Source organism: Stylophora pistillata, chromosome 4 (assembly GCF_964205215.1).
Source record: "Stylophora pistillata chromosome 4, jaStyPist1.2, whole genome shotgun sequence".
Lineage (NCBI taxonomy): Eukaryota > Metazoa > Cnidaria > Anthozoa > Scleractinia > Pocilloporidae > Stylophora > Stylophora pistillata.
The window spans coordinates 4,295,001-4,322,533 of record NC_142522.1 but is presented as its reverse complement, the minus strand read 5'-3'; the positions used below and the strand labels follow the sequence as shown (position 1 = coordinate 4,322,533).

General features: G+C 37.4%; 4 protein-coding genes and 1 pseudogene across 16 annotated transcripts in view; 3 read left to right on the top strand and 2 right to left on the bottom strand.

Moving 5' to 3' along the window:
• Positions 1-15,860, top strand: part of LOC111327035 (uncharacterized) — a 34,611-nt gene extending 18,751 nt beyond the window's left edge. For 3 of the 9 annotated variants that reach the window (XM_088756266.1, XM_088756264.1, XM_088756262.1), the window contains 12 exons: positions 38-151; positions 523-636; positions 883-996; positions 1,371-1,484; positions 1,731-1,844; positions 11,720-11,833; positions 12,131-12,244; positions 12,382-12,495; positions 13,556-13,669; positions 14,752-14,871; positions 15,203-15,262; positions 15,757-15,860. In XM_088756266.1, the coding sequence (XP_088612392.1) occupies positions 38-151; positions 523-636; positions 883-996; positions 1,371-1,484; positions 1,731-1,844; positions 11,720-11,833; positions 12,131-12,244; positions 12,382-12,495; positions 13,556-13,669; positions 14,752-14,871; positions 15,203-15,231 (1,175 nt within the window). In that variant the 3' untranslated portion in view covers positions 15,232-15,262; positions 15,757-15,860. Of the gene's footprint in view, positions 1-37; positions 152-522; positions 637-882; positions 997-1,370; positions 1,485-1,730; positions 1,845-2,218; positions 2,333-2,689; positions 2,804-3,399; positions 3,511-4,158; positions 4,297-10,176; positions 10,291-10,540; positions 10,655-11,464; positions 11,579-11,719; positions 11,834-12,130; positions 12,245-12,381; positions 12,496-13,555; positions 13,670-14,751; positions 14,872-15,202; positions 15,263-15,756 lie in introns of those variants that run through there. The other 6 variants (XM_088756268.1, XM_088756267.1, XM_088756270.1 and 3 more) reach the window with 5 other exon arrangements.
• Positions 15,861-17,322: 1,462 nt separating this feature from the next.
• Positions 17,323-22,227, top strand: LOC111327028 (uncharacterized). Of its 4 annotated transcripts, none has more exons than XM_088756383.1 (5): positions 17,323-17,428; positions 20,878-21,189; positions 21,299-21,579; positions 21,705-21,768; positions 22,100-22,227. In XM_088756383.1, the coding sequence occupies exons 2-4, from the start codon at positions 20,909-20,911 to the stop codon at positions 21,752-21,754; spliced, it is 612 nt and encodes a 203-aa protein (XP_088612509.1). In that variant the 5' UTR covers positions 17,323-17,428; positions 20,878-20,908; the 3' UTR covers positions 21,755-21,768; positions 22,100-22,227. The 4 variants fall into 4 exon arrangements, with proteins under 4 accessions (XP_088612509.1, XP_088612508.1, XP_088612511.1 ...); XM_088756382.1 differs by having other exon boundaries at positions 17,359-17,463; XM_088756385.1 differs by having other exon boundaries at positions 17,359-17,463; positions 22,080-22,227.
• Positions 22,228-23,839: 1,612 nt separating this feature from the next.
• On the top strand, positions 23,840-24,934 carry LOC148732073 (uncharacterized). The gene has a single exon (XM_088756375.1). The coding sequence runs from the start codon at positions 24,103-24,105 to the stop codon at positions 24,832-24,834; it is 732 nt and encodes a 243-aa protein (XP_088612501.1). The 5' UTR covers positions 23,840-24,102; the 3' UTR covers positions 24,835-24,934.
• A 150-nt stretch (positions 24,935-25,084) lies between these two features.
• LOC148732072 (uncharacterized) lies at positions 25,085-27,138 on the bottom strand (annotated as a pseudogene). The gene is made up of 2 exons (XR_015999794.1): positions 26,451-27,138; positions 25,085-26,033 (listed from the first exon to the last, which is right to left on the bottom strand). The product of XR_015999794.1 is annotated as an uncharacterized LOC148732072 (transcript).
• Positions 27,138-27,533, bottom strand: part of LOC148732071 (uncharacterized) — a 2,704-nt gene continuing 2,308 nt past the window's right edge. Inside the window, exon 1 of the mRNA XM_088756310.1 lies at positions 27,138-27,533. This exon is cut by the window's right edge and continues 2,308 nt beyond it. The gene's annotated coding sequence lies outside the window, so the exon portion shown is untranslated.

Genomic DNA, 27,533 nt, shown 5'->3' with positions numbered 1-27,533 from the left:
ACCAAAAAACAGGCAAAGTCTAATTTATAAATTTCAGATATAAACGAGTGTTCCAACAACCCATGCAAGAACGGGGCCACCTGCGTCAATCTTCAGGGAAGTTATCGCTGTGATTGTATATCTGGATACAATGGAAACAACTGTGAAAGTGGTTAGGAGTTCCCCACAGGCTTTTTAGTACTTTTCATTCTGTTTAAGATTATGTTTCTTTTGTTACCTGGGCGCTTCGTAGGACGCCTGAGTGTAAAATTTGGAATCTTTTCAAATGCCGTTCATATGCCTGTAACTTAGCAAATTTTACGCGCATACGAAATTTCGTGTAGCCGGAATACTCGTCACTACCGCACGAAGACTGGACTCAGACTTTCACGCTAAAAGTGCCTAAGTACACGCAAAACGGTTTGTTTTTCTATCTTTTTTTTCCATTTTAGTGGCCGTGATCCATGTCCAATCAAAATGGTAATGTTTTAATATTACTAAATAGAGCCATAGCGAGGGAAATTTGGATTTATAACATTTCAGATATAAACGAGTGTTCGAACAGTCCGTGTAAGAACGGGGCCACCTGCGTCAATCTTCAGGGAAGTTATCGCTGTGATTGTACATCTGGATTCAATGGAAACAACTGTGAAAATGGTTAGAAATTCCTTGCAGTTTTTCAGTTACTTCTCAGTGTCTTTGTAAGTTGGGCGTTCCACATAAAGCCTGATATCTAAAATTGGTATCATTTCAAAACATGCTAGTCACATACCTTTCACTTGAAAAATTTCACACACTTTTGAAAATGTTGCGTAAAATAGTCATGCATTATCCTTTTTCTCATATATGAAAATTTTTAGGTAAAAACCAAAAAGTATGCAAAGTCTAATTTATAAATTTCAGATATAAACGAGTGTTCCAACAACCCATGCAAGAACGGGGCCACCTGCGTCAATCTTCAGGGAAGTTATCGCTGCGATTGTAAATCTGGATACAATGGAAACAACTGTGAAAATGGTTAGGAGTTCTCCACAGGCTTTTTAGTACTTTTCATTCTGTTTATTCAAGATTGTGTTTCTTTTGTTACCTGGGCGCTTTGTAGGACGCCTGAGTGTGAAATTTGGAATCTTTTCAAATGCCGTTCATATGCCTGTAACTTAGCAAATTTTACGCGCATATGAAATTTCGTGCAGCCGGAATACTAGTAACAACCGCACGAAGACTGGACTCAGACTTTCATGCTAAAAGTGCCTAAGTACACGCAAAACGGTTTGTTTTTCTATCGTTTTTGCCATTTTAGTGGCCGTGATCCATGTCCAATCAAAATGGTAATGTTTTAATATTACTAAATAGAGCCATAGCGAGGGAAATTTGGATTTATAACATTTCAGATATAAACGAGTGTTCGAACAGTCCGTGTAAGAACGGGGCCACCTGCGTCAATCTTCAGGGAAGTTATCGCTGTGATTGTACATCTGGATTCAATGGAAACAACTGTGAAAATGGTTAGAAATTCCTTGCAGTTTTTTAGTTACTTCTCAGTCTCTTTGTAAGCTGGGCGTTCCACATAAAGCCTGATTTTTAAAATTGGTATCATTTCAAAATATGCTAGTCACATACTTATTACTTGAAAAATTTCACACACTTTTGAAAATGTTGCGTAAAATAGTCATGCATTATCCTTTTTCTCATATATGAAAATTTTTAGGTAAAAACCAAAAAGTATGCAAAGTCTAATTTATAAATTTCAGATATAAACGAGTGTTCCAACAACCCATGCAAGAACGGGGCCACCTGCGTCAATCTTCAGGGAAGTTATCGCTGCGATTGTAAATCTGGATACAATGGAAACAACTGTGAAAATGGTTAGGAGTTCCCCACAGGCTTTTAGTACTTTTCATTCTGTTTATTCAAGAATGTGTTTCTTTTGTTACCTGGGCGCTTCGTAGGACGCCTGAGTGTGAAATTTGGAATCTTTTCAAATGCCGTTCATATGCCTGTAACTTAGCAAATTTTACGCGCATATGAAATTTCGTGTAGCCGGAATACTTGTAACAACCGCACGAAGACTGGACTCAGACTTTCACGCTAAAAGTGCCTAAGTACACGCAAAACGGTTTGTTTTTCTATCTTTTTTTTTCCATTTTAGTGGCCGTGATCCATTTGCAATCAAAATGGTAATATCTTAACATTAGGAAATAAAACCATAGCGAGAGAAATTTGGATTTATACATTTCAGATATTAACGAGTGCTCGAACAACCCGTGCAAGAACGGGGCCACCTGCGTCAATCTTCAGGGAAGTTATCGCTGTGATTGTAAATCTGGATTCAGTGGGAACAACTGTGAAAATGGTATATTCTCTTAGAAATGTTATCATTTGGTAATGGACATTAGGTCGGTAATGGTGAATCACTTACTGTATACTCACATCATTCCTAAGATCTTACCAATAACCCCTTTACAAATGACAACACAGTTTTATCATGATCTTTTTTTTTACCTCAAGGCATGACAAAAAAACAAACTTAAAGCATAGGAAGTGATCGTCTAAAAATTATGAAATTTGATGGCAACACTTATCCGTCTAGTATGTTGGTACACCAATTCACTAATTTTTAACACTGTGAGCTCAAAACATGATGGAAAATTGCATCAACCACGAAAACATTATAATGAGTATTGAGAGAGTTTCAATCCTTGTTTTGCAGATGTCAACGAATGCACAAATAACCCCTGCAAAAATGGAGCTACTTGTGTCAATCTTTCAGGAGGTCATCGCTGTGACTGCGCAAAAGGTTATTCAGGGAGTTCTTGCGAAACAGGTGAACATAACACACTATGAAAATGAAAATGGAACGTTTAATTACACCGATTGAAAAGCAATGTACAACCCTTTATATAATTTTCATCCAATTGTGTTCCCATGGTTTTCTCAGCAACCAATATGGGGTTGGAGTGAGATAAACATTTTGATATCCATTGGTTTGGAAACTCTTAGGGAATTTTGAGGACTTTTTAAGTGAAAAAGTGTATTTTGCCGCTTTTTGGGGCCATAATACCTTGCTTTGGAGCTAGAGGCTCTGTGCGCGGTATACGGCTTTGTAGACACAAAATGTGTCTCCTGCGGCTCGGCTGCCCATTGCTTTGGCGCAAACAAAACCTCTGTTAAAGCTACCATGATACAACTTTTTTTTTTTAATATCTAAAGCAAAACTTTCAAAAGATAAATCGGTTGTGTGATCAGCGGATTATTTAACGGACTGAACCAGCTTTAACTTAGTGCATATTTTCTACATGACTCTATAGCTTTTTCATGATTGTACACGTGGATGATTTTGACGTTCGCATCAAACCCTCTTTCAGGAGACAATTTGTTTTAAACTCATTTTAAATATGAGGCCATGTTGTGGATTTATAGATATCAACGAATGTGTTCCGGATCCTTGTTTGAACGGTGGCACCTGTGTTGATCTTGTTAATGGCTTCCGTTGTGATTGCGCGACCGGATGGCTTGGTAATACCTGCAATGGTGAGTCCTCCTTTAACCATGGATCATTTTCACAAGATATCTCGACCGGAAACCATGTTGGTGAAATAAGTTAATCCAGGGAGATTTGAACGCTTTGCTTATGTAAAAAACTTTTTTTTGCCTCAGTATTCATAACGTACTCACTACTGATTGCGAACATTCTATAGATCGTCTTTTCATCACGTCGTGACAGAAATAGTGAATGGTTGCCTTTTTTTGGTTTTTTTGTTTTTGTTTTGTAAAACAGGACAAACCACAAAATGCTATGTAGACCTCTCTTTCTTTAAAAACCAGATGTCGTAGGTGTACCTCTTAGTAAATTTCTAATTTCCAAAATGGACGGGATTTTACAATTTGAGATGTTTATCACTGTTATCATATGGCGAGTATGACTCACTCCGCAGTAATACTATTTTAAAAAGTTGGTCTGGCTGCCTTTCATTCACATTTTTGAATGGACTGTATAGTACACGGGTAAAATTCAAAACAGCAACAGCAGCATCACTGAAACAAGAACTGCTTTATGAAATTTAGCGAACCAACCAGAGCAAAGAGCCAATTTGAATCTCTCTGACTAGTAGTTGCCAGTAGGTGTGAGAGCACTTCTTAAGATCTAATATTCCATTTATGGCTTCTGTTTATTTCTAGAACCAGAGCTGGATGAGTGCGAAGAATGAGTTGAGGAGAAACAAAGATGGGTTGATCTCAACCAAAATGTAAGGACTGACAGGCAGAAACAATTTGAACTGTATTACATAGTCAGAAAAATAAAGTTGCATTCTGGAATGTTGTATTGTCATGCCAACCTTTAACATAACAGATATCGATAAACTTGTTTTTGTTGTTGTTTTTTTTTAAACATTGTTTCAGGAATTTTATCGCGGAAAAAAGAGAACTCCGAGCCTGACCTTTAAAAGTGGTTTTTATTGTCTTATTCGGCCTCACCTGGAGAGTGAATATGGAAAGGTGGCTCTTCAGCAAAAAAAGTACAAGATGAACGCGTCGGTCCCAATTTTCCGTGTATTCTTTCATCTTTGATATTTTATTTTTCCCTCCTCCTACCGTTCACGAAAGCTCGTGGGATAGACGTAGAATCTAATTTCGGCTGGAGACCCAGAGTTCCTATGTCGAGGAATCGACTCAGGATTCTTGTCATGGCACAGTATTAACCAATGAAATCACTACATTTCAGCTCGTTTAGCACCTGACTAAACATTGAATTTCCCACGTTTTCTTCTTTGCACTTGGCATTCAAAACAGCACGTTTTATCATATATTAATGATACGTTACCAAGTGGAAGAAATTCAAGTCAGAAGGATCGGACCAATTGAGATTACTTAAACGAATTTTTGTTTTGTTTTGTTAAGTTTTATGTTTCAGTTTTTTTGTTTCTGTTTTTAATTTTGTATATAAACCACGTATAAGCAACAATTCCTCGATTTGTTCTGACGAAGGGTTAACTAGATTTCTCAAATTCAGTTGATAAAACCAAACAAATCCCTTTGCTCTTTACCGAGTGCTAAAAAGAGGAATGACTTCAGAATGAGATATCAAATAAATGTTTGTATATCTGGTGTCACTGCGTAAAGTGTCATTAAAACCGTGAGAATATGTGGTGTTGGAGTTTAAATTCTGTTTGAACTGCATGAAACGTTTTGTATTCAGGGCTTCTCATCAATATGTACGAAACCTTGAACAACGCAATGAAAGGATCAGCTATAATATTCTTTCTTCTTCCTTCTTTATAATTGGGATTACAAAGGACGTTGGCGTCAGTAACATTTGATTTAAAACTATATTACAATATTATTTGCACCAATCGTATTTCATTTTCCGCAAAAATGGTACGTTTTCTTGATTTTTTTTTGTAGCGAAATTCTGTAGTATAGTAGTATGTCCAAAAAAAAAAAAAAGAATAGAAGGCTTTCTTTGTTTTTTTCAAAACTTTTGCTATTGCTATTTAAATGCCTTAATTAGACAAAAGTGTAACGTTATTATGATTTTAGTTTTTTGTTTTATTGAAAGTTCAGTACAGAAAACATGATTAGCTAATGTGTGACTGAGAGAGACAGGAAGGTGACAAAATAGTAGAAGAAATAAAGATACATCCAAAAGTGTCAGAAAATATGTATTACAAATTATTCTTGACTAACAAATGAGCTAAAGTATATTTTGCGGTGTTCTCAACACGGCATTTCTATTTTGTTCAAATATATATTCATCTCTACAAGAATTCACGAGAAAATAATTGGATAGACTTGAACATACCCAGTTAGACAAACACAATTCATTTTGAGTCTTTCAAACTCGTGGAAATTTCTTCTTCAAAATTTGTCATTGATTTGAATTAGCTCAAGGTACGAAGTGAATTTTGATAATTTAACAAATATTGAAACAGCGGGGCGGCGAAGCTTTCAGGTTGTACTGTTCTAATTAACAGGTGAGAGGAAACCAACTTTCGGATAAAGCTTATCACTTTAAGGAATAGGAAAAAAATAAGGTAAAAATACTCTGAGATTAGCATTGATGTAGGCAGTCAGCCTCAAGCTTTACATTTTTTGGTCAAGGCAAAGGTTTGATTTTCACTAATTTGACTGCTTACTCGGCCTTTCATTATCATGCGCCAAATTGATTGTCTGCGAAATTGAAATATATTTTTCCAAAAGCGAAAGGAAAGGTAGGCTAGAGTAGATTTTCATTTTGTCACCTATCTCATTCTAGGATTCGTACTTTGCTTGTTAAGAAACGTGACTTACAATCACTTTGCTAAAAGTTAATTAATTAGCTTCTAACGCGCTTATGTTGATTCAACTGCCCATTGCGCACATAATACAAAAGGCAATATCCATGACAAAACATACAATAACAAATTATGGAATCGTGATCATACGATTAATTCTAAACAGTATTTTGAAAGGTCGCAAACCATCGTTCGTTCCATAAATCCAGAAGAAGAGGAACCCACAAAGTAAGTCACATTATTAATTTTAACCCATAGTAGTCCAAACTTACTTCGGACAATTTAAGTCAATGCTTTTTTCGATCCTCAAATATAAGCTAATAACTTAAAAGAAAATTGAAAATCGCGTGAGTTATTAAGAAAAACATGATATCATAAAAAACGATAACTAAATCATGAGGTTAGTTAGATCTCCGTTTGGCGTAAATTCAATGTTGAACTTTTTGCGGTAATCAGCTTCACCGGGAAATCCTATCTTAATTGGCTCGCGTTTGTATGTTGAGTTTTTCGAAAGAAGATTAACGACTTTGACAATTTCGATCCCTTCACGTACATAAGGCGGTCAGAAACTCTCCCCAAATGGAAAAGCTAAAATCTCGGCTTCGAAAAGTACCTCTTCCAATGAATTTTGTGATTATTGTGTGTTAAGTGGTGCGAGTTCACGAAAGAGGAATGCCTGTTTTCAGGTGCTGATTCGATTATACATTTATTTTTGAAGAATTTCTCAAAACAAAGGAATCGAAGGTATCTTTGAAAGAGATTATAGTTTAGCCACTGAAAAGAGTTATTAATGTTCTCCTTCCGTAACCATCCACCGTCATGCTCGATTCTTGCGTATACCTCTGGTGTTATCCGAAAATATTCAAATGTTACGAACTCTTACCTTGAAAGTGATTCTTTGGGTGTTGTTAAACAATGACTGATTGATAATCCGATTTTTGCGCGTTTTTCTTTTTTTTTTGTTTTGTTTTTGTTTTCTTTCTTGTCCCATGTATAATTGTTCTTAGTATGAGATACAATAAATATATGAAGTTCATATATTTTGAACTGCGGTATTAGATACGTATGATGCACGATCCTCGCAGTAGATAGCGCTATTTATGCAATAGCGAAAATCAGACCTGAAAAAAATCAGGCCTGTACGGGACTCGAACCACTGACCTCTGCGATACTAGCGCAGAGGCCTGTATCAGGCCGTACAGGCCTGATTTTTTTCAGGTCTGATTTTCGCTATTGCATAAATAGCGCTATCTACTGCGAGGATCGTGCATCATAAGTTCTTAGTATGTTCCCTAATCATTGTCTGTCGAGGTTTGGTGAAACAAGTTTTATCATGAAAACGGTATCTGACGTCAGGAGGTCGATACTTTCTGAATGAAAGCTGTTCGGGTTGCAATTAGCTTTGGAGAAATTAATTCCTTTATGTTAATAGTCCACCCACTTGAAAAGTGGAAGGTTGGCCCTATGTCTTTAAGAAAGTCATCCATGATGTAACTGGTATGTCTGATCTTGTATGGCTCAGGAAAGTTCTGATATTTTCGACTGTCTCCGCAGGTACGGTAGTAAGTCAACTTTAAAGTCAAGATGAAGGTTTTCTTGTATTGCTTGGTCTCTTTGATGATGACCGACTTGTGCTGGAGCCAGTGTAGAACAGCAAACTGGTGGGGCTCGTTTGACAAACAGGGATGGTCCAAGTGTGGATCTACTATTGAATATCTGAAAGGATTTTATAGAAATAACAAAAACAAAAACGACCCGATTTATTTGCTCGAAGAAGGAAGATGCTGTAGGGCACCTCCACCAAATCAAAACCGAGCGTCTACTTGTAAAAAGGCAAACTGGTGGGGTTCATTGGACAAGTGAGTATCTTCTTGCATAGAATTCTTTGTCAACACCACTTCCGGCAACTGCTGGTTCATTTCTCGCCCACCGTCTGATAAACACTGTTTAACATCGGTGATCGCTATTAAGATAACGAGAGGAGTGATGTAAAGAAGTTAGCATGAAGAATTGCATTTTTTTATTCACTTTTGCCGTCATTGTGGTAGCGTTAATTCTTGGGAAGGACAATGTTAGTTTTAATGCAAGTTCTTCTGATGGATGCAGGTATATTGAGAAGAATAGTTTAATTTGTAAGTGTTAATCAGGAGCAGGAGACGTTGGTCTCACAAAGTTCATTCCAGGGTTACTGAATTATTCTACTCTTATGAATGCACATATTGGAAATGAGATAATTCTTCATTTTATTTAGAGATTAAAGTTTTTCTTAAAAAGAAAGCAAACTTTTATGTATCTTCATCTTCAGGAATAATCGATGGTCCGTTTGTCCAACTGGGTATTTTTTGCAAGGGCTGTACCGCAGCAAAAACCACAACCTTCACAACATAGAGGAGGGCCAATGCTGTAAGCCCAACAACCTACCAAGTAGCTACATGCGCTGTTATGACCATGACGTCTCCTCTTCATTTGACAACAAAGGTTGGAGTGAGTGCGATAGCGACCATTACTTGACGGGCGTTTACAGAGGAGGCTGCGATAAGTTGTATTGTATCGAAAAATTCAAATGCTGCATGATGCACGATGGCTGCAAGATGGTAAATTGGTGGAAAGCTTTTGACAAAAAGGGCTGGGTCCAATGTGATTCAACAAAACATTACATCACTGGACTATATCGGAATAATAATTGGGGAAAAAACGATAAGATCTTCTTAATAGAGGAAGCAAAGTGCTGCCCAGCTCCTGCTCCGTTTCAAAACACGGGATCGACTTGCAGAGATGCAAACTGGTGGGGTGTTCTCGATAAGTAAGTAATCCCCAAAGTATATATATCAATCAATAAATTCAATATTACCAGTAATTAAAATTTCAGCATCATCAAAATAGATATCTTTATTCGCAATAACACAAATATGGATCCAATGTAGAGGAATAACTTTCCTTCTATTTTCCTTTCCCAAGAACGAACTCGTGGGCTGTGTGTCCTGCTGGTTATTTCGTGAGAGGTCTTTACCGAAATAACGATGCTTGGTTGCATCACCTCGAGATGGGAAAATGCTGTAAACCAAATGGTTTTCCAGATAGATATGAACACTGCTACAATGAGAATGTCGGAAGATCGTTTGACATAAGAGGCCTCAGCAAGTGTCAGAGAGAAGGTTACTATTTGGCCGGAATTTTCAGAGGAGGATGTGACTATTTGCACTGTATCGAATATTTCAAGTGCTGCAAGATGAATGTGGGTGAGTAAATAGCCCTTGTGAACAACTAATTCTTGTTTATCAGCTTATCAGCCAAAAATGTACACTGTGCAGTGTATCTTTCCTAATGCAAAAATACGAAAGCCTGGAAACAGAGAAAAAAAAAATTGCGCGATATAGTAACAACCTAAACAACAACAACCAGACACCTCATCACTTAAACATTGTTTGCTTTTGCTTCCACGTATACGGGTAGATGAGTGCAGAATCAAGAATCCTTGTCAAAACGGTGCAAAGTGTTCCGATCAACCGGGAACGTACAAGTGTACCTGTAAATCTGGATTTACAGGGAAGAACTGCGAGGATGGTAAGTGAATTTGCCATATGACTAGCAGTTACTTCGATACATAATAGTACGGTATTCAATTTAAGTATCTCAAAAACTCCAAAGGTCCAGTTAGGTCAGTGGATGGTGACATAAAGATCGTATACGAAATAATCTATCTAAATGGTAAAAGTAGCTTAGGCTTGTATATTATTTTAAAGAGTTCTAAGCGAAATTAGTAGTTGATTAAAGGGCCATCTCTGGGAATTCTTTTGACTCGATAACACAGTAGTGAGACAGAGTCCCATCCCCTTAAAAGATCCTTTTGGTTGCACATTTATTCGTCAAAAACATTTTTTTCTGAACGAAAAAAAAATTGACCGAACGAAACATTACCGTGCAGACATAAATGAATGCTCGAAAAGTCCATGCAAAAACGGAGCTAAATGTGTAAATCTTAAAGGAAGTTATCGCTGTGAATGCAAATCTGGATACACTGGAAAGAACTGCAAAACAGGTGAGAATATATACTTGTATGTAACCACATACATTGGCTGTGGGTCGGCTATTCCGTAACAAATTAAATTTTTTTTTTGTCTTTTTACCTTATATATTAATAATTTATCGATAGTTCAATGTATGACGAGGTGACCTCTAGAAACAAGTAGGCTTATGGAAAAATGGCGTTGTTTAAAATGGTTCTAGACACCTAAAATCTAATTGTTAAAAAAGTGTTGTTAACGAAATACGTTTCATTTTGCTTATAGATGTAAACGAGTGCGCAAATAATCCTTGCAAGAACGGAGGGAAATGTGTCAATCTTAAGGGAAGTTATCGCTGTGACTGTCAATCTGGTTACATTGGAAATCTCTGCGAATCAGGTATGAAAACTAAATAAGTCACATATCTATACAAGTTTCCAAATACAAATCCAGCTAAGGGTCAGCTAACATTACAGACCAACAACCCACTTGAGTTTATGCGAAATTTTGATGATGATACATGACCACAATGCAAAAACAATAACGATGACGATTAATACAATATGATGAACAATATGATAAAAAAACCTCGAAGAATCCTACTGTGATGAAAAAATGTTGATTTTTAAGGAGAAAAATATTTCAGAGTCATATTATCGCACATAAAAACGAGTGCAGCACTAATCCCGGCAAAAATGGAGCCAAATGAATTAATCAATCTCCAGGGACGTTACCGCTGTGATTGCAAATCTGGATACACTGAAAACCACTGTGTATCGAGTATAAAGGAAGTTTTACAATGCATGTTCTTGCTGCACTCATCTCGGAGAGGTAGGTGGATTAAAAAATGGTATCCAATCTCTGAATCTCATGTTATCACAAATAAAAACGAGTGCAATACCAGCTCATGCAAAAGTGGAGCCACCTGTGTCAATCTCAAGGGAAGTTACCGTCGTGATTGCAAATCTGGATACACTGGAAACCACAGTGAATCAGGTATAAAAAAATTACAATGCGTGTCCTTGCTGCACTCATTCTGAAGGGGTAGTTGGATTAAAAATACAGTGTATTCTTTCTCTCACGTTACTTGAAAATAGCGAAAACTTCAAGAATAAAGAAGAATTTTCTCTCACATGGTGGTCTGAGTGTGTGTAAGTTTTAAGAGTAATAAATCTCACTTCCATTCTTTCTTGTGATCTTATCTTACAGATGTTAATGAATGCAGTAACAGTCCATGCAAAAACGGGGGTACATGTGTTAATCTCCAGGGAGGTCATCGTTGTGATTGTAAAACTGGATACACGGGAAGCAGCTGTGAATCAGGTAAATTAGGAAAATTAATTTTTTTGCTATAATCTTCCTCCTTGTTCATGCTAGTGGATGGAAATAAAGTTTAATTTAAAATGGTTGTGTGGCGGTTGACGCCTGTCAAGATTTGATGTTTCACTCTGATTTTTTGAACAGATATAAACGAGTGCTCCAACAGTCCATGTAAGAACGGCGCCAACTGTGTCAACCTCCAAGGAAGCTATCGGTGTGATTGTGCTTCTGGATATTTTGGAAACAACTGTGAGACAGGTATGGATTGGTGTCAATCTTCAAATTTAAATAATTCACTAAATATATGTTAATATGATGGTTTAGGGTTGCTTTTTCTTTGTTGGTCTCAGTGGAGACGTTTGGAATTTTGTTCAGCCGGTGAATTGGCCGAAAGGAACCCTTCTTTCTCACAGGCGTTTGGAAAATAGCAGAAACGTAACTGATAAAAATCCGAAAGGGAATGTTTTTGTCCCACGGGGTGGGCTGAAACGTATGAAAAGGTTTTAAGAGTAACTTATTCCATACTCTTTCTTTTCTTGTATTTTCATTTTACAGATGTTAATGAGTGCAGTAACAATCCTTGCAAAAACGGGGCAACATGTGTAAATCTTCAAGGAAGTCATCGCTGTGATTGTAAAACTGGATATACGGGAAGCAGCTGTGAATCAGGTAAATTTGGAAACTGTCTTTTCACAAAATGTTCGTTCTTATTTGTGTCACTAAATTGACACAAGATTTCGTTCACAACATTTGTGCGGTATTTGTCGACTGTCAAGAATTGATGGTGTTTTCTAATTTCTGAACAGATGTAAACGAATGCTCCAACAATCCATGTAAGAACGGAGCCACCTGTGTCAACCTCCTGGGAAGCTATCGCTGTGATTGTCAAACTGGATATAGTGGAAACAACTGTGAAACGGGTGCGAAGCTGCCGTTTAACAGTCAGTTAGTTAGTTAACGTTACTATGTTACAGGTTTAAGAGGTTTATTTCTTAAGAAAGTGTGGTTCTGAGTCGTCAAAGCGAAAGTAAGTCTGTTTTGTTTTATGATTTTCCTGAATACACACTATACACTTTTTTTTTTAAAAAAGAAGTCATGCTAAAAAGTACAGAAGTTTATTCATTAAATTTGACTCAACGTTTTTGTATATATATTAATAATATACATGAAAACATACTCAGTTCTGATTGGTTACGATAAATGCAGTCTTCAGGTAATTCAGTGCAGAAGAGAGTTAATTCAGTGCAAAAGAGGGTTAATTCAGTGCAAAGAAAGTAACAAACCAGACATTCTGATTGGTCAACAATAAAAGAAACTCACAGAAATATCGAACTCACTGAACAATTCCTTGAACTGTTTGGCCGGACCTTGAACTTTTTTGCACCTTAAAGATGTGAAAATTTCGTTTGATCTTATTGTTCTGGTCGTACGCGGTTGTTTTGACCGAACGCACAATGTCACTTGCTGGGTTTGAATAAATTATTTTTGCACGTGATGCGCGCACATTTCTTCTGCATAATTATGATAAGCTACCTCGTATTTTTTCATGTATGATTAATACATAATCACATGGTTTTTCACTTGTAATTTGTAATAAATAAACCCTTGTGAATTTTTTTCAAAGACCACAAACTGCACTCGCCCTATGGGCTCATGCAATTTTGTTAGTCTTTGAAAATATTTACTCTTACTTACTTATTCCAAATTGCATTCGAAATCATGTGATTACCTACACACACACACACACACACACACACACACACACACACATATATATATATATTAATTGCAAAGAAGGCCTTATGAAATAAAAATAATGACGTAAAAGGATAGGAAGTATTGTGAAGTAAATGAATAACACTAAATCATTAGCAAATAAAGACTCCTCGACTGTGTTCTGTTCTGTTAAACAGCCCGCAGGAAGCGGCTGGAGCTTAACGATTTTTAAATTAAACGCACCATACCTTCTATTATTTTCAGATGTTGATGAATGCTCGAACAGTCCATGCCTAAATGGAGCTACCTGTACCAACCTTCAGGGAAGCTATCGCTGCGACTGCCAGACTGGCTACAATGGAAACCATTGCGAAACAAGTAAGGCCCAGTTCAGACCTCGAACTTTTCATGCGCCCAACTCAGTTCGAATTTGGACCGACCCAAATTAACAAAATTACGCCTGCTGAGTCAGACGCCGTTCTTTTCGGCCGTTTCAAATTCAGTTCCAATGAAACCAGTCAAACTGCTTGCAAAATACGCTATAACAATTTATGCACAAGGATCGACACATGAAAAGTACGGCGTCTGAATTAAAGCCGTTCCAAAGGCGTTCTAAAGGCGAAATTCTCGGCCAAGCCAGGCGGGAAGAACGGGTGAGCCGTTCCAAATTGAAATATCCGTCCCAAATTGATTCAGACGCCGATCTTTTCAGGGAATTAGGTTCCGCTCATGTAAAGATCGGCGTCTGAACCGGGCCTAAGAAAAATCAGTTTGAAAGATAACACAGCAAGTTCAAGCATTATGTTCGTAGATTGATGTGCTTAAATTGAAGGGAAGTGGATCTTAGTAATAAAGGAATATGTAGTGTGAAACTGCAATTATACGAAGTCTGTGGTCTACGGCTCCGAAATTAACAATTCCGCGTCTTTCGTGTAAATGCAATTCACTTTAATCTTGATCAGCTGACGTTGGTTGAAACTAGAGAACATAACAAACGGTTCCAATACTTACATTGCTACGGCCACAGAAACATTACTAAATTGCGCTTAGCGAAAACGAGAAAACAGACATGACTTGATATTAATTGTGCAGGCAGCACAAAGCGACAACAACGAGGCGACAACGAAATGACAAAGAAAAGCGCTAATGAAACAAGTATAATTACAGAGTGAATAGACTAAATAAATGAACTCCAAACACACAAAAAGGAAACGAAAAAGCAACAAGAAAAAATGTCGCACTTGGAACTTATGTAGTGAATACCCTTCAAACATAGGTTGCATTACATGGATTAAAATGTGTTTTTGCTGCACTCCATTGTACTTACTATAACTTGTGTTTCTTGACATCAATAAAGCTGAACAGTAAAGCTTCAGAGACTATTTCCTCTTCTCCCCTTTCTATTCCACCATTATCGACAGAATACTCACTTCTATCCTTTGTAAAAATAAAATTTCCAGACATCAACGAGTGTACACCGGCACCATGCCAAAATGGAGGTACGTGCGTGGATCTCGTTGGAAGCTACCGCTGTGATTGCCCAGCGGAGTTCGATGGAGCAAACTGTGAGAGCGCAATAGGTACTGGTTACCTTTATTAACTGGTTATCGTGGATTCATCGCTGATTAACCTGCTTCCCTATTAACCCATAGACCTTTTATTTGGTAGAAACAGAGCAATTTAATGTAGTCGCGTCTGCAGCCGAAAATTTTTCTCTTTAAAATGGGGAAAGTACAAGACGCTAAGCTAGTCAACAACAACAACAAAAAAAAAGTCACGAGAAAAAATGTTTATTTTTCTCGATTATTTATGGTGATTAATTACGTTTTATGTTGGTCTTTTTGCTTATCGTTTTACGTTACCACTACGAGAGAACGTATAAAAAGATCTCCTTTCAAAAACTTCTTTTAGAAAACCAGATAGATGAGTGCGAAATGTAAAGTGGATATTCTCAGCGAAAGGCATACACAGGTAAACCTCTAATTACGATATGCGAAAGAGTTTTGGAGCCACCTTCTGTACTACTACTACTTTGACCTCCCTAGAATGACTAACATCCTATTTCTCCTTACACTATCAACCCCAGCTGAATCAAACGTTAAGATCACGAGAATAAAGGAAATGATCACCAACCAAAGAGGCTCTTGATTGGCACACAAATTCTCCTCGTTAGCAGCTTGGGAAATGCATGGACAGAGAAGAGTATGGGGATACTGTTCATATACGGATGTTAGGGTTTTTGAGATTAATATGAGGTGTTTCTGAACGTTTTTTCTTCCCTCTCTATCAGAGAAAGCTGTATTTCATTCGCGAACCATAGTTCAATATATAATTGCAATAACATGTCGACGATGACGTTGGTGATGATAAGGATAAATGCGCTCATCTTCAAGCTATTTGAAATGATCTCTTGGTATTTTTTTTCTATTTTCCTCTCATATTTTTTTTCATTTTATCTTCTCCAGGAATGATCTTAGACTTAGGTGGAGGATATAGCGCAAGTGATCTCTTTTTCAGCACTATCAAAAACTTGTATCATGTCAACAATAAAGTGGCTTTTGAAATCAGATCTTGTGTTGCTATTTTTTCCCATGCTGTCATCTGATAAGCTATAGGCAGCTATTTCTTACTCTCACTGCTTCATTTCTAACCGGAAATATCAGCCACCATCGTTGAAGTTTTAACTACGAGAATTTCATTAATATCACTTAAAGGGGGAAGTTTCTTGTTTCTTTTCCAGTTTTATAAGGGTGCAATATAGAGCGTGTTATCTACAAAGCTTTACAAAATAGCTGAATTGCACACCCATCTTGATCGGTTTTCACTTACAATCCACTGAAGGACAGAAGCACAGATGGCGTCAATACTAACACCGGAATTCGTTGTTTTATCAGATAAATCAAATAGATTCGTCCGTTTGGAAATAAATCACAGAAGAAGTGAAAGTGTGATAAGGACTGAGTTGGGAGTTGTCATAATTTTCACTGAGATTATAAATAACGAAGCAGTGTTTCTAGAAGATATTATCGTTAACGAAGTGATTCCTGGGTACGCACAACCAGAAATTGAAATGTAGTGTTACAGTCCTTTGCCCCAACATCTCTTTGAATTCCTGTAATCCTTGATATCGAAACATATCACTGCAGATTAGCTTTTAAAGTACATAGGTGATGCAGCTTAGTTAAAATAAGAGCCTCAAGTCTGCCTTGGTATGTTTTTCATTCAGTTTTGGGGATGCAAAATTAAAACAAACGTTTGAACCTTGGAGGCAAAGGCGCTCCACCTTAACACAGCTTAGCTCATTAAATAAACCCGAGTACAGAGACAAATTAAATAATAATTCGTGTTTAATATCCCTCATTTTAAGAAGAACAGGATCAGGAGCGTAATCAAGGCTTTGCCTCTGCGAGGGATCTCCCAAGCTTAAAATTCGCGATATCTCAACACGATTAAAATGCTTCCATTCTCATAAATGCATTTTCCCTTGCTTTAAGTTTTTGAAAGGAGCCAAGACAACGTCTTACTTTTGCAAATAATTTTGGTAGCTTAGAAATTACTAATATGCTCAAAGGATCCCTTTCTGTTAGAAATCAAGATAACATTGATAGTAGTGAGTAAGTTTAGTTATTAATTTCATTATTTTTCCACATAGTTATTCACCTGTATTAGTTTGAAGGTTAGAGGCTTAATTACTGTAGCTTAAGTAATTAATTTTCTCACCTGTATTAGCTCGTAGTTTTAGTTTAAAGCTTCCATTTATAATTTAAATGACCACTCTCGACGTATTTATAAGAGTCACGTAACTATTACAATCGACAGATTTGATCATTCTAACTGATTTCTCCTCTTAACTTTGGTGATTGAAAGAGCTGAGCCAGCTTTTGAACTTTGAGAGAGATCTTGCCAGTTAAGAAATCATGATGCCTCAGCAAGCTTCAGATTCTCTCATTTCCCAACGGTAAATCATAAAACTATGTCAATGGCAATTTAATTTTCAGCTATTTATTCACCTGACTTAGTTCGTGAACTATACATGTGTTGTTTAAATAGAAATTGTAAATTTTCCTTTCTGGTCTGAAATAAGCAAATTAAAAATCTACACTTCGTGCAAAACGTCGTGGGAGCCAAACTTGAAAGGTATGTTTGTCTTGGACGAGTTCGCGAGATTAGAGGTATACAGCCTTCCTTATGATATCAATGTATTCGCAGCCACCGTAGGGGATACCCATAACTTTTTCCTCGATGTTGGCCGTTACATTTTATAGATAATTTTTTCAAAGGTTTTTTGATATGGGGCCAATTTTCCATGGGCTCCATTGAATTTTTTCAGTTTATTATTTGGATTGAAGTGCTCATGAAGTAATCTAAGGCTGCGAAAAGACAAAAACGAAGTTCAGTCATTTATCGAAACTTTCTGACTCACTTTCGTTCTTCATTATCCCTGGAATGTTTTGGCGAAATTCACGAAAATCGGTCAAATCTATATACATACCCTATAAATTCGCTCAATGTGGATGTATTCCTCTCAAAATCAAATGCGAGATTTTAGCTCCTAAAGGCTTGTAAACAACTAGCGCCACACCAGAAGATTATCCCACCTCCTGAAACCCCTAACCAACGGGGAAGACAGGACCTCCGATCCTGGCGTCAATGATGAAGGATCAAGATTTTCCCGGGGAATGTATCGCGTAGCAGTCAGGTTTTATTATCTCGCTCTGTTGAACGTTAAGTAATGGGCAAAGTTGGCAAAGAGAAAACCCGCGGAAAAAAAGGTAAAGCTGGAGAAACTGTTGAAAAGCAAAGCAGCGAATCGACAGACAGCTTAAGGAATACCTTTGTCGCTGAAATTAGTTTAGGAGGGGTAGGTTTATTCGTGATTTCGAGGCGATTGCCCATGTTTTTGTATCAGGGCCGGTACTTGCTTATTGAAAGGAAACTTCGATTTTAACCTTATGTACGACAAATGTAGATTTGGTGGCGGCTTCTTTGTTTGCAATTTGGATGCCAGGGTGGGGAGGAGTACCAAGACTGTTTTTTTCCTGACAAAATGGCGCCATTTCGCCCTTCTTTGGGCCATTTTTTTTCTTTGCCCAAGGACTCCTCTCTAATTTTGATTTATGTTTTTTTATTCAGGAGAAAAGACTTTCCACTAGCAGAGAACTTCCACGCGTGAATTTTGTCAAGTGCGCGATGTAAATAAAATATGCAAATGTCATGAAATTGTGGCTGATATTCACTTAGGGGTTCGGCCATTTACGAGATTATGACACCTTCTTGATTTATTGACTTTTCTTTGAAAATACGTCTTCCTAAACAAGTCGGACGCTTATTGAGATTTTAAAATTTTTCTTTTTGTTATAAACGTTAGGTAAAATGTCTAACTTCAATCTAGCCTAATAAAATAAAAAACGGTTTCTTCCGCCTCTGAAGGTGGGAAGTAACCTTAGTCACTATTTCGCAAACAAGTTGAACTCTAATACTCTTTCTGAATAGCATGTTTTATTATGACGCAGTTCATTGAACTTCAGCATGCCAGGAAAAGAAAGTTTCACAAGGCGCACAGCGTAACCTATGAAACTACACATCGTTGCACTTATAAAAAATATAAAAACCTATTTGCTAGCATGGAAAATTATTTAAGAAACAACTAATACTAATATACCATCGCTAATTTACAATCTATTATTAATATACATAACAACTAAGTCACGTTCTGTGAATAAGATTACTGTAAAACTTATAAACTAAATTCTCTACATAAGTCGATTAATCTTCTAATATACGGAACTCAATATTTAAATTTCCTTCAATGTTTAAAACTATCCTTCAAATTAACATTCATAAGTAGGAATAAACCTCATGCTTATATAATGTTCTTATAATGTTCAAGCTTTCAAAAGTTTCTTTTTTAGTGTTACTGTTCATGTTATGATCTTAAAAGTCCTCGCAATGTTCAACGTACTTGACACTACAGACTTCTGCATGTTTCGTAGCACATCTTTTGTCTTTTTTTCCCAACAACTTCCGTAATCCCTCTTCCATAGTCCTTGACCAACCCCCAACCACGTCCATGATAATATTGTGCTGCTGGACTGTATATCCAGGGTAGTAATATCCAGGGTATCGTTCTTGTAACTCCCATCGTAGTGGACCATACTTTATTGACTTCTCTTCGTCTTTCTTTCCTCTGTTCTCAATCCATGGACAACTCAACATCAAGACTACTACTTCCTTACTTTTATGGTTCACTATCTTTGCATTGATTCTGTTAGCTTGCAGTTCCTGGTTCTCCCCATAAGTTGGTATGTCCCACAATGCTTGGACATCCTCCAAGACGTATTCTGGTTTATGCTTGATTGGCGAATACCATGCAAGAGGACTTTCGACCAGTTGTAGCTCTCGTAGCAACTCAAAATATAGTACTTTCGGCGCATTGTTGTGTCTCGCCAAATACTTGTTTAGGGCAAGGGCTGAACATCCCCATAATACGTGAGCTAAGTTTTCCGGTGCCTTATTGCTCATAGACAGGATATGTTACTTGACTGTGATGTCTTACTCTTCTTAATTTGGTATAACTTCGTTTGTGGAAGCTGTTCATACAGTTCATACATGCCGGCCACAACATACTTATAATTATTATTATGCAGTATACACGTTTGGATGCTAGTGAGCTAAGCAAGATAGGGCGAAAATTCGTAACCTATCTGCATGACAGGACTGTTAACTATAATAATATCTAATACTACTTAAATATAAATGATCAATATAAAACGATAAAAGTGTCAATTGGCCCAATACTAAGATAATTTCTTTTTTTTTTAAATGTTCATGATTTACTGTTCGGTTCTTAAAACATCCTTAACTTAGAATGTTTAGAATGTTATTATTATTATTATTATTATTATTATTATTATTATTATTATCATTATTATAATTTTTTTTATTTTTTTATTTTTACCGACGGCTAAGAACTCAGCCTACAAGTACTCCCAAAGGAGCAGTTATTACATATCACCTGGGGGAGTCCGAGAATGTCGGAAATCTACCTGACCCCCCATGAGGCTCTTTTATATTCTCATGACCTTCATTAAATTGCAGTTACTTTACTATAGTCCCCCATTATACTCTTTTGGCGGCGAGTGATCCTCCTCCTTTCCCCACCGGAATTAAGTGATTCTCCCCAAGAACACCCCCCTCCCCCAAAGCGGTCAATAATGACTGGTGCTTTATAGCTACTGGTACTCAGTTGTTAGACCTTGGTATGCTAACGGGGTCCGAAACTCCTTACCATGGAACTAAGAGCTGCGGATTTCTGATAAGTTAACGTCTTTTTCTGCACAGGAACGTTATACCCAGCACCCTCTACCCCCTACCCCCTCCCCCTTCCCTATCCTGTGCCAGCTTCCTTTGTTCGCAGTCAATGGCTAACCAGGTAAGTAATCTACATAAGTGGCGACTGATAGTATGGTTAAAAAATCAGTGACGTTGCAGCGGGATCCCTTTTTGATCAGTTTTTCCCAAGTGCTGGATTTTATTCCGTTTCATACCAATGAGCGTTCTTAAAATAAGTACGTTTTTACATTTAGGTACATCAACTGAGAGCACATCCTAAGCACAATGAAACTTCTTTACTCCTTGTTGATCATTCTTACTATATCTGACGCCTCCTGTAGCCAGACCTGTTCGAATGCAAATTGGTGGCACACATTTGACCGTGAGGGATGGTCTTATTGTGATTGCAAGAATCAATACATGACTGGTCTTTGGAGGAATGACGGTAAAGGTAAAGATGATGGAATCTATCTCATAGAGCATGCTAAGTGTTGTGTTGCCCCTTACGGCATGCACGATGTGCCAGCATCCTGCAAGACGGCCAATTGGTGGAGAGTTCTTGATGGGTAGGTTGGCAAAGAATTTTCAGATTCTTTCTTGGGTTAAAAAATTAAAACATTTTGGTCGCATTAGAGTTTTTAATTTCTACTTTCATTTTCTTTTTTGTTACGATAGTACTAACAAGTGGGCAACCTGTCCGGATGGATACTTCATGGGAGGTCTTTATAGGACAGGAAAAGACCCTTGGCTGCATAACATCGAAGAGGCTCGGTGCTGTAAGCCAGAAGGGTTGCCAGATAAATATGCAGACTGCTATGTTGAGAATGTTTGGGGTTCGTTTGATCACAAAGGACTTAGCGAGTGCAAGCGTGAGGGCTACTACATGGCTGGAATATTTAGAGGGAATTGTGACAAGCTCTACTGTCTTGAAGAGTTTAAATGTTGCCGAATGATGGGTAAATAAGGATTAATGATATCGTACAACACGATAATTAACGCTAAGGTCAAATTATTCCATTACAGCTCTACACTTGACTTCGTACTTTAGGAGGAGTTTAAAATAGTTCGTCTTCTCTCCTAGCTATCGAAGGCCCGCCCATTCAAGCTGATGAAACAAAAAGCAAAGAGTAATTCTCAAATACCAGGTAAATTTGATTGCTCCATTTTTTGTTTGCTTTAAGTTTTGATACTTTTGGTTGCTTTGGGAAATCAGTTTCTGGTAAAAAGAAAACCAGAGAAAAAAGTTATTTTGCACCCGAAGTGTGCTTTCGTGTTGCTCATAAAAAACATTAGGAGACTCTGAAATTGGTTGATGAGTCCGTGTCCCGATGTAGGTTTTCATGGCCTTAACATCTCGAAATCGTTTTCTGAATAAAAAAATACTAAGTAATTAAAGATGATAAATCAAATAAATAGGCGAACTCAGTTGTAAGATTATGAATATAACTTTATCCAGGTATCCTCTCTCCCCTCTAGATTCGGCGTGCGGTAGAGGCAAGCTGCTGAGTTAGATGGAAGTTGTAAATGCAAAAGTTTAAACCATACGTCTATTGTGTGGAAACAGTGTTACATCACATCAACAATAAACGCATTGTTACTTCAAATTTTCCTTTGAGAATGTTGTTTTATTACAGTTTTCCCTTCGTAGTAGCCTTCAATCGAAGTTAATCGTATCTTTTCAAACACAGAGCTCAAACATCTGCGCATGTGTAAACTTGTTACAACTTTTTTCACTCATTCCGGCTGACTCTCACTCCTGTCTATTGTTTTGTTTCAGTTCGTTCTTTTTCGTTTCTTTCTTTCTTTATTTTCATTTTCTGATATTTATAATATGATTGGGCGGAGAAACATTCAAGAAACACAGTGACTTTTATCTTCCTTTCCGCCCACCCCCCACTACCCCTCCAAAAGAAAAAAAAAACTCTTTAATTTCGCGTTCTTTGCATATCCCACTGAATTTATTTCGCCCACGCTCTGGACGAATTTTTAAAATAAAATACAAGGTTTATGAGCAGAATTTTTATAAAGAAATATCATTATTGAAGAAAAAATATCGAATAGTAGTCTTTAAGGTCTCTAATCTAATCATTCAAGCTAACCTCAGTAAACCGGGTTCTATTATATGACTTCAGATCATTTAATTTCATACATGCGTTCAAGACTCGCGATGTCTTCGACGTTTCTCTGATTCCGTCGTTTTCCTGTACTTTCTCTGCTTGAACCAATTCTGCATATTCCGGAGCCAAACTGCATTTCACACCGACAAGCCTCAGTTAGAGACAATTATACGTGTGGTGCAGTGGCAAACCATTTCTTCCCATTTCTTTATGAGAGCAGCATCAAGAGACCTTAGGTTATGAATGCCACCAAAAACAAACAAGCCGAAAAACGAAATGAAAAGGTAAGTGTCAATAATGATCATTAAAACACACACACACACACACACACACACACCTCAGAGTTAGGTTTCTGTTTCTTTGTCCATCACTTATTCATCTTTTCAAATTTTGATAACCTGTGACGAATTTTGTTCAGCTGAAAGCAACCTTTATATATTTTTTGGTAAAAACTCAATCACGTTCAGAGTGCGGAGTGCGGAGTGCGGAAGTGTTCCGAAAGATGGACAAGTCAGACAAGCACACATCGCAAGCATTGTAAGTTCGAAGTTGTTTTTACTTTTGCTCACTTCTAGTCTCTAAAACACTGACGTTTAGCGAAGTTCCATGCAACTTAGTGTAGAACGGGTGACTGCTGGAATATAGGCTGACTTGGTTTGAAAGAGAAAACTGTTTTTCTTTCGATTTTGTTCATTTTCTGTCGATTTCAGCTTAAGCTTACAGCTGAGTGAAATCACTTGACTTGGTTGTTGAGTTTGCCCCTCTTTCAGAGCTTTATGATGATAGGCAGTATTTCTCTCTTGAAATTTGCTCCTGAATAATGACAAAAACTTTGTTAGAACACATTAGCATTCATAGAACATTTTTTATTGTAAGGGCTTAAGATAAGGTAAACCAATTTTTCACCTTCTGGTGGGATGCTTTGAAATTACAGATGCACTCTTTAGCAAATCTAGGCGCCAGTATATGTAAGCTGATGGAAACTCTAGGATATTTTGAAGTCGTGAGGGAAGTTTTTCTCCTGATCTGAAAAAAAAAGTCGTAAAGCTAAAACAAATGTACGCATAATTGTTGACAATGTATCAGACTCAATGTCAAACCCAGCATTTCCATTTGTAACTTAGAAGAGACATTCTACTTTTGCATCTAAGCAGAGGAAAACTTTATGCTTATTTCAGTTTTACCCAATAGCTTTGGTTAAAAATTTAATCCTCATTTTGAAAAGAAGTCGTGCTGGTTAATGCCCAGATAGATGATGACATTCTTTATTTTTCCAGAAATTCCAGTGTCACAGGTTACTGTTCTTTTTTCCTACTCACAAGAGCACTTGATTTCTATTCTATTATTTTTATTAGGAAGTCAATGCAATGGACAAGAGAGCATGATATCCTTCTTTGCCGAGAATTCCTTGCGCTAGAAGTTTATAAACACAAAAAGGGAACCAACGAAGCAGGGCGACTGTGGGATGAAATTGCCAAAAATCTTGGAGGGTGCCAAACTGTCAGATTTAAATCTAATTTATCTCAGCGTGCCGTCAGGGAGAGATTTAACCTTGTTCAAGGCAGATTCAAAGAAAATGAAAAGACAGAATTGGCTGCATCTTTAATCTCTGTACCAGAACAAGATGAGCTTGATTTACTTCTTGAGGATATAACAGAGAGAGAAAGAGATGGTATTGCAAAAGCTAATGATAAGAAAGGTCAAGAGAAGGCCACAGCAGAGGATATTAGAAACCAAGCTTTGGAACGGATGGGGCAAACAAAGAAACGAAAATCTGAAGATGGCCAAGAGTCAAAGGAAAGAAAATCCAGGAGAAGCAGTAATGAGGCTCTCCAGTTTATGCAGGAGAAGGCCAAATCAGACATGGCTTTAAGAGAGGAAGAGCTTAAGATAAGGAAAAAAGAAGAAGAGACAAAAGCTGCTCAGTTCACAACAATGTTCACTCAGCAGCAATCCGTCTTGCAGGCAATGGCCCAACAGCAAGCTCAACAGCAAGCTCAACAGCAACAACATAATCAACACATGCAGATGTTAATGGCACAGCAAAGTCAGGCATTGATCTCTGTCTTAGAAAAACTCTTGCAAAAAGAGTGACTCAAAAGAGTTTGGGATTTTTTTTAAGAACAGTTCACTTTCACTGCATTTGAGTTTTATAGCAAGAGGTGTTAGATTAAAAGGGATGTGGAATCACGTACTCCATGTATGATTGTTATTGGCAAAGTTGTGTTTTGGAGGCAGGTACAGGACTGTATTTGAAAGGTGGTTCAGTTTGGATGTGCATGGAAGGTAATCAGAATGTGCCTTTATTTTATATTTGTCTTTTTTTTAAAAAAAAAAAGGTTAACTGGCTGTGTTACGCAAACAATTGAATGAAAAAAATGTTTCTCCTATAGGACATGCAAATTGTTGTGTTATTAGTTCAATTTTCTTTTCGTGGGGACAAGGAGTAAGGGCTTGTTCACACCAGTTGAGCAAGCACAACTGCAATAATACCCAACTTTGATATCTCTAAATTGTGACTCAGGCTTGGGCACAAGCACAAAAAACTTAAGACATTGCATTCTCCTTGTGCTTACACTTTCCTTTTGTAACTGAAATGCACTAATGTAGGGGCAAGTAATATAAAAACTATTGATTTTAGGGTTGTGCTTCCTTCGGGCTGATTCACCCTTGTTGAGAACTTGAATCTAGTGGCTCTGCTTATGTCCTAGTGAGAGCTAAGGTTAATAGTGTCATGGCATATGCAATTCTGAAGATACACCTATCTGGAAAGTCTAAGTATGTGAAGAACAAGGTGGGGTGCACAAAAAATATGGCTTTTGCTTTCATTAATAACCTTGAATTCAAGTACTTTTGAGATTTTCCATGAATTCAAAGGTCTTATGCAAAATAAGTTTCAAGGTCAGGAGGATCACACAGGAAAAAATCTGAGGTTGTGTTTCCATAAAGACATGTTAGCCCATTTCTAAGAATAGCACTAACAATGTACATTTTCCCCACACTACTCAGTCCCAACTTTAAGTTCTTCTTAAAGTCCAGAAACTTGAAGTAACTTATTATGTCTCCAAACAGCTACTCCACACTTGTTCTCACTCTACTCATAGCAGTATTGTAAGCTTCCATCTGTGGGGTTAAAGCTCCATTTTTAAATGGACATTGAAGGTGTACACGAATGGGGTAGGCAGGATCCCCGTAAATACAGAGTGGTTGTCCAGCCAGGCTGAAGGCATACTGATTGAGGTCACGCAATAGGCCAGAATCAGCCAGCATACCTGCATCATGCTTTCTGCCCTCTGCAACAAAATTCATGGAGGCACTGTTAAAGTTCAGTCAGATAAGTGAAACCAAAGTCTTATAACATTTTCTTGAAAGAATATTGAAGCATTGAGGGTCTCAAAGGAAAAGTTCATTTTTCTTGGAACTATGACAATTCAGGGAAAAATCAAACTATTCATTTGCTTATTCATATATTATGAAATATTGAAATTATTAAAGGAAACATGCTTTTCTCTGGAAATAGTCAGCTTGGCTATGAGAGTGAAATGTTTTTATAAGAGGGTGTTTTAATTTCTCATGAAAAAGCAGTTGTATGTTTCCAAGAAGTCTTATTCCATGCAATTTCCCACGATGAAAGGGAAAAACAAACCACTTTGGCAGTTGCCTCCTCACCCTGACCCCATATTCAATTTTCTAAAGAAAAGGCAACTTACCAACAGGGCCATACATATTTGCAATCATTCCATTTGGGGTAACAACAGACTGAAACTTGATTCCATGGACACGTTTGTGTCCATTGTAAAGCAACCTCTGGTTAAGAGTGCCGGGCCTACAAACAGGGCGAACTGTCCCATCAACAAAACCAAAACAGTTATCAAGTGGGCTTCCTTTTCGGTGAACAGCTTCAGCAATTCTTTCAAGATTGGCTTGGCTTAGCAGCTGATGATTCCACTGCAGAATGCGGTGACTGTGAACTTGATAAATATAACCTAAGACTTGATTAGTTATCATACACAATACAGGAACGGGCTTAGCGAACAAGTGGACCATGTCACTGTATCGGCAAGGGTAACACAACCGCTTCAAAAGCATACACAATCCTTCGGTTCCATCACAAATTGTCCCTTGGTGACAACTTATAACAGCAGGAATCCGTAAAGCCCGAGAAAGTCTTGGGATGTCAGCTTTCTTGAACCGAAATTCGGACAAACATTCATCTTCGGTCAGGTTTTCGAGGTTGAAACGTGGATACAACTCACACGGCAAGTCCAGGTTTTGTGGGTTGTAAAGGTCGTATAGTAAGAGAAATTCGGCGTCATCGAGGACATTCATGTCATAATAGAGCATTACAAGCTCTCTCAACTCTTTCCAAGAGACAATTTTTTCTAAACAAACATACATACAACAAAAAAACTTGGAGCAGAGTTTTATTTGTTTATATCGAGTTCGACTTCGCCGTACTGCACAAAACTTAATCAATTTGAGTTTGGCGGGAGACGGTAGGGCTGTCCCTAAGTTGCTCCAATTTTCTCAAAAAGTTGCTCCAATTTTCCAAAAAAGTTGCTCAAAAGTTGCTCCAAAATTCTAAAAGTTGCTCAAAAGTTGCCCCAAAATCCAAAAGTTTCTCAAAAGTTGCTTTCTATTTTTGGGTGTAAGAGATTGATTTACAACTCAAATAACGATTTAATTAATAAATTTCGCTTAACGCAACCACGTGATTGTATTCGAACAAAACAAACTTTGCTAATATGCTTATTAAGGATATAAAGTTTCTCTGACATAAACGAGTGTTTGTG

What these genes read in the sequence shown, in the direction of transcription:
- LOC148732073 (XM_088756375.1), top strand. Translation starts at nt 24,103, where the DNA reads ATGCAATGGACAAGAGAGCATGATATCCTTCTTTGCCGAGAATTCCTT.
- LOC111327028 (XM_088756383.1), top strand. Translation starts at nt 20,909, where the DNA reads ATGAAACTTCTTTACTCCTTGTTGATCATTCTTACTATATCTGACGCC. An exon ending in TGGTGGAGAGTTCTTGATGG is followed by an intron (nt 21,190 to 21,298) that starts GTAGGTTGGCAA and finishes TTGTTACGATAG; the next exon opens with TACTAACAAGTGGGCAACCT. An exon ending in TAAATGTTGCCGAATGATGG is followed by an intron (nt 21,580 to 21,704) that starts GTAAATAAGGAT and finishes CTTCTCTCCTAG; the next exon opens with CTATCGAAGGCCCGCCCATT.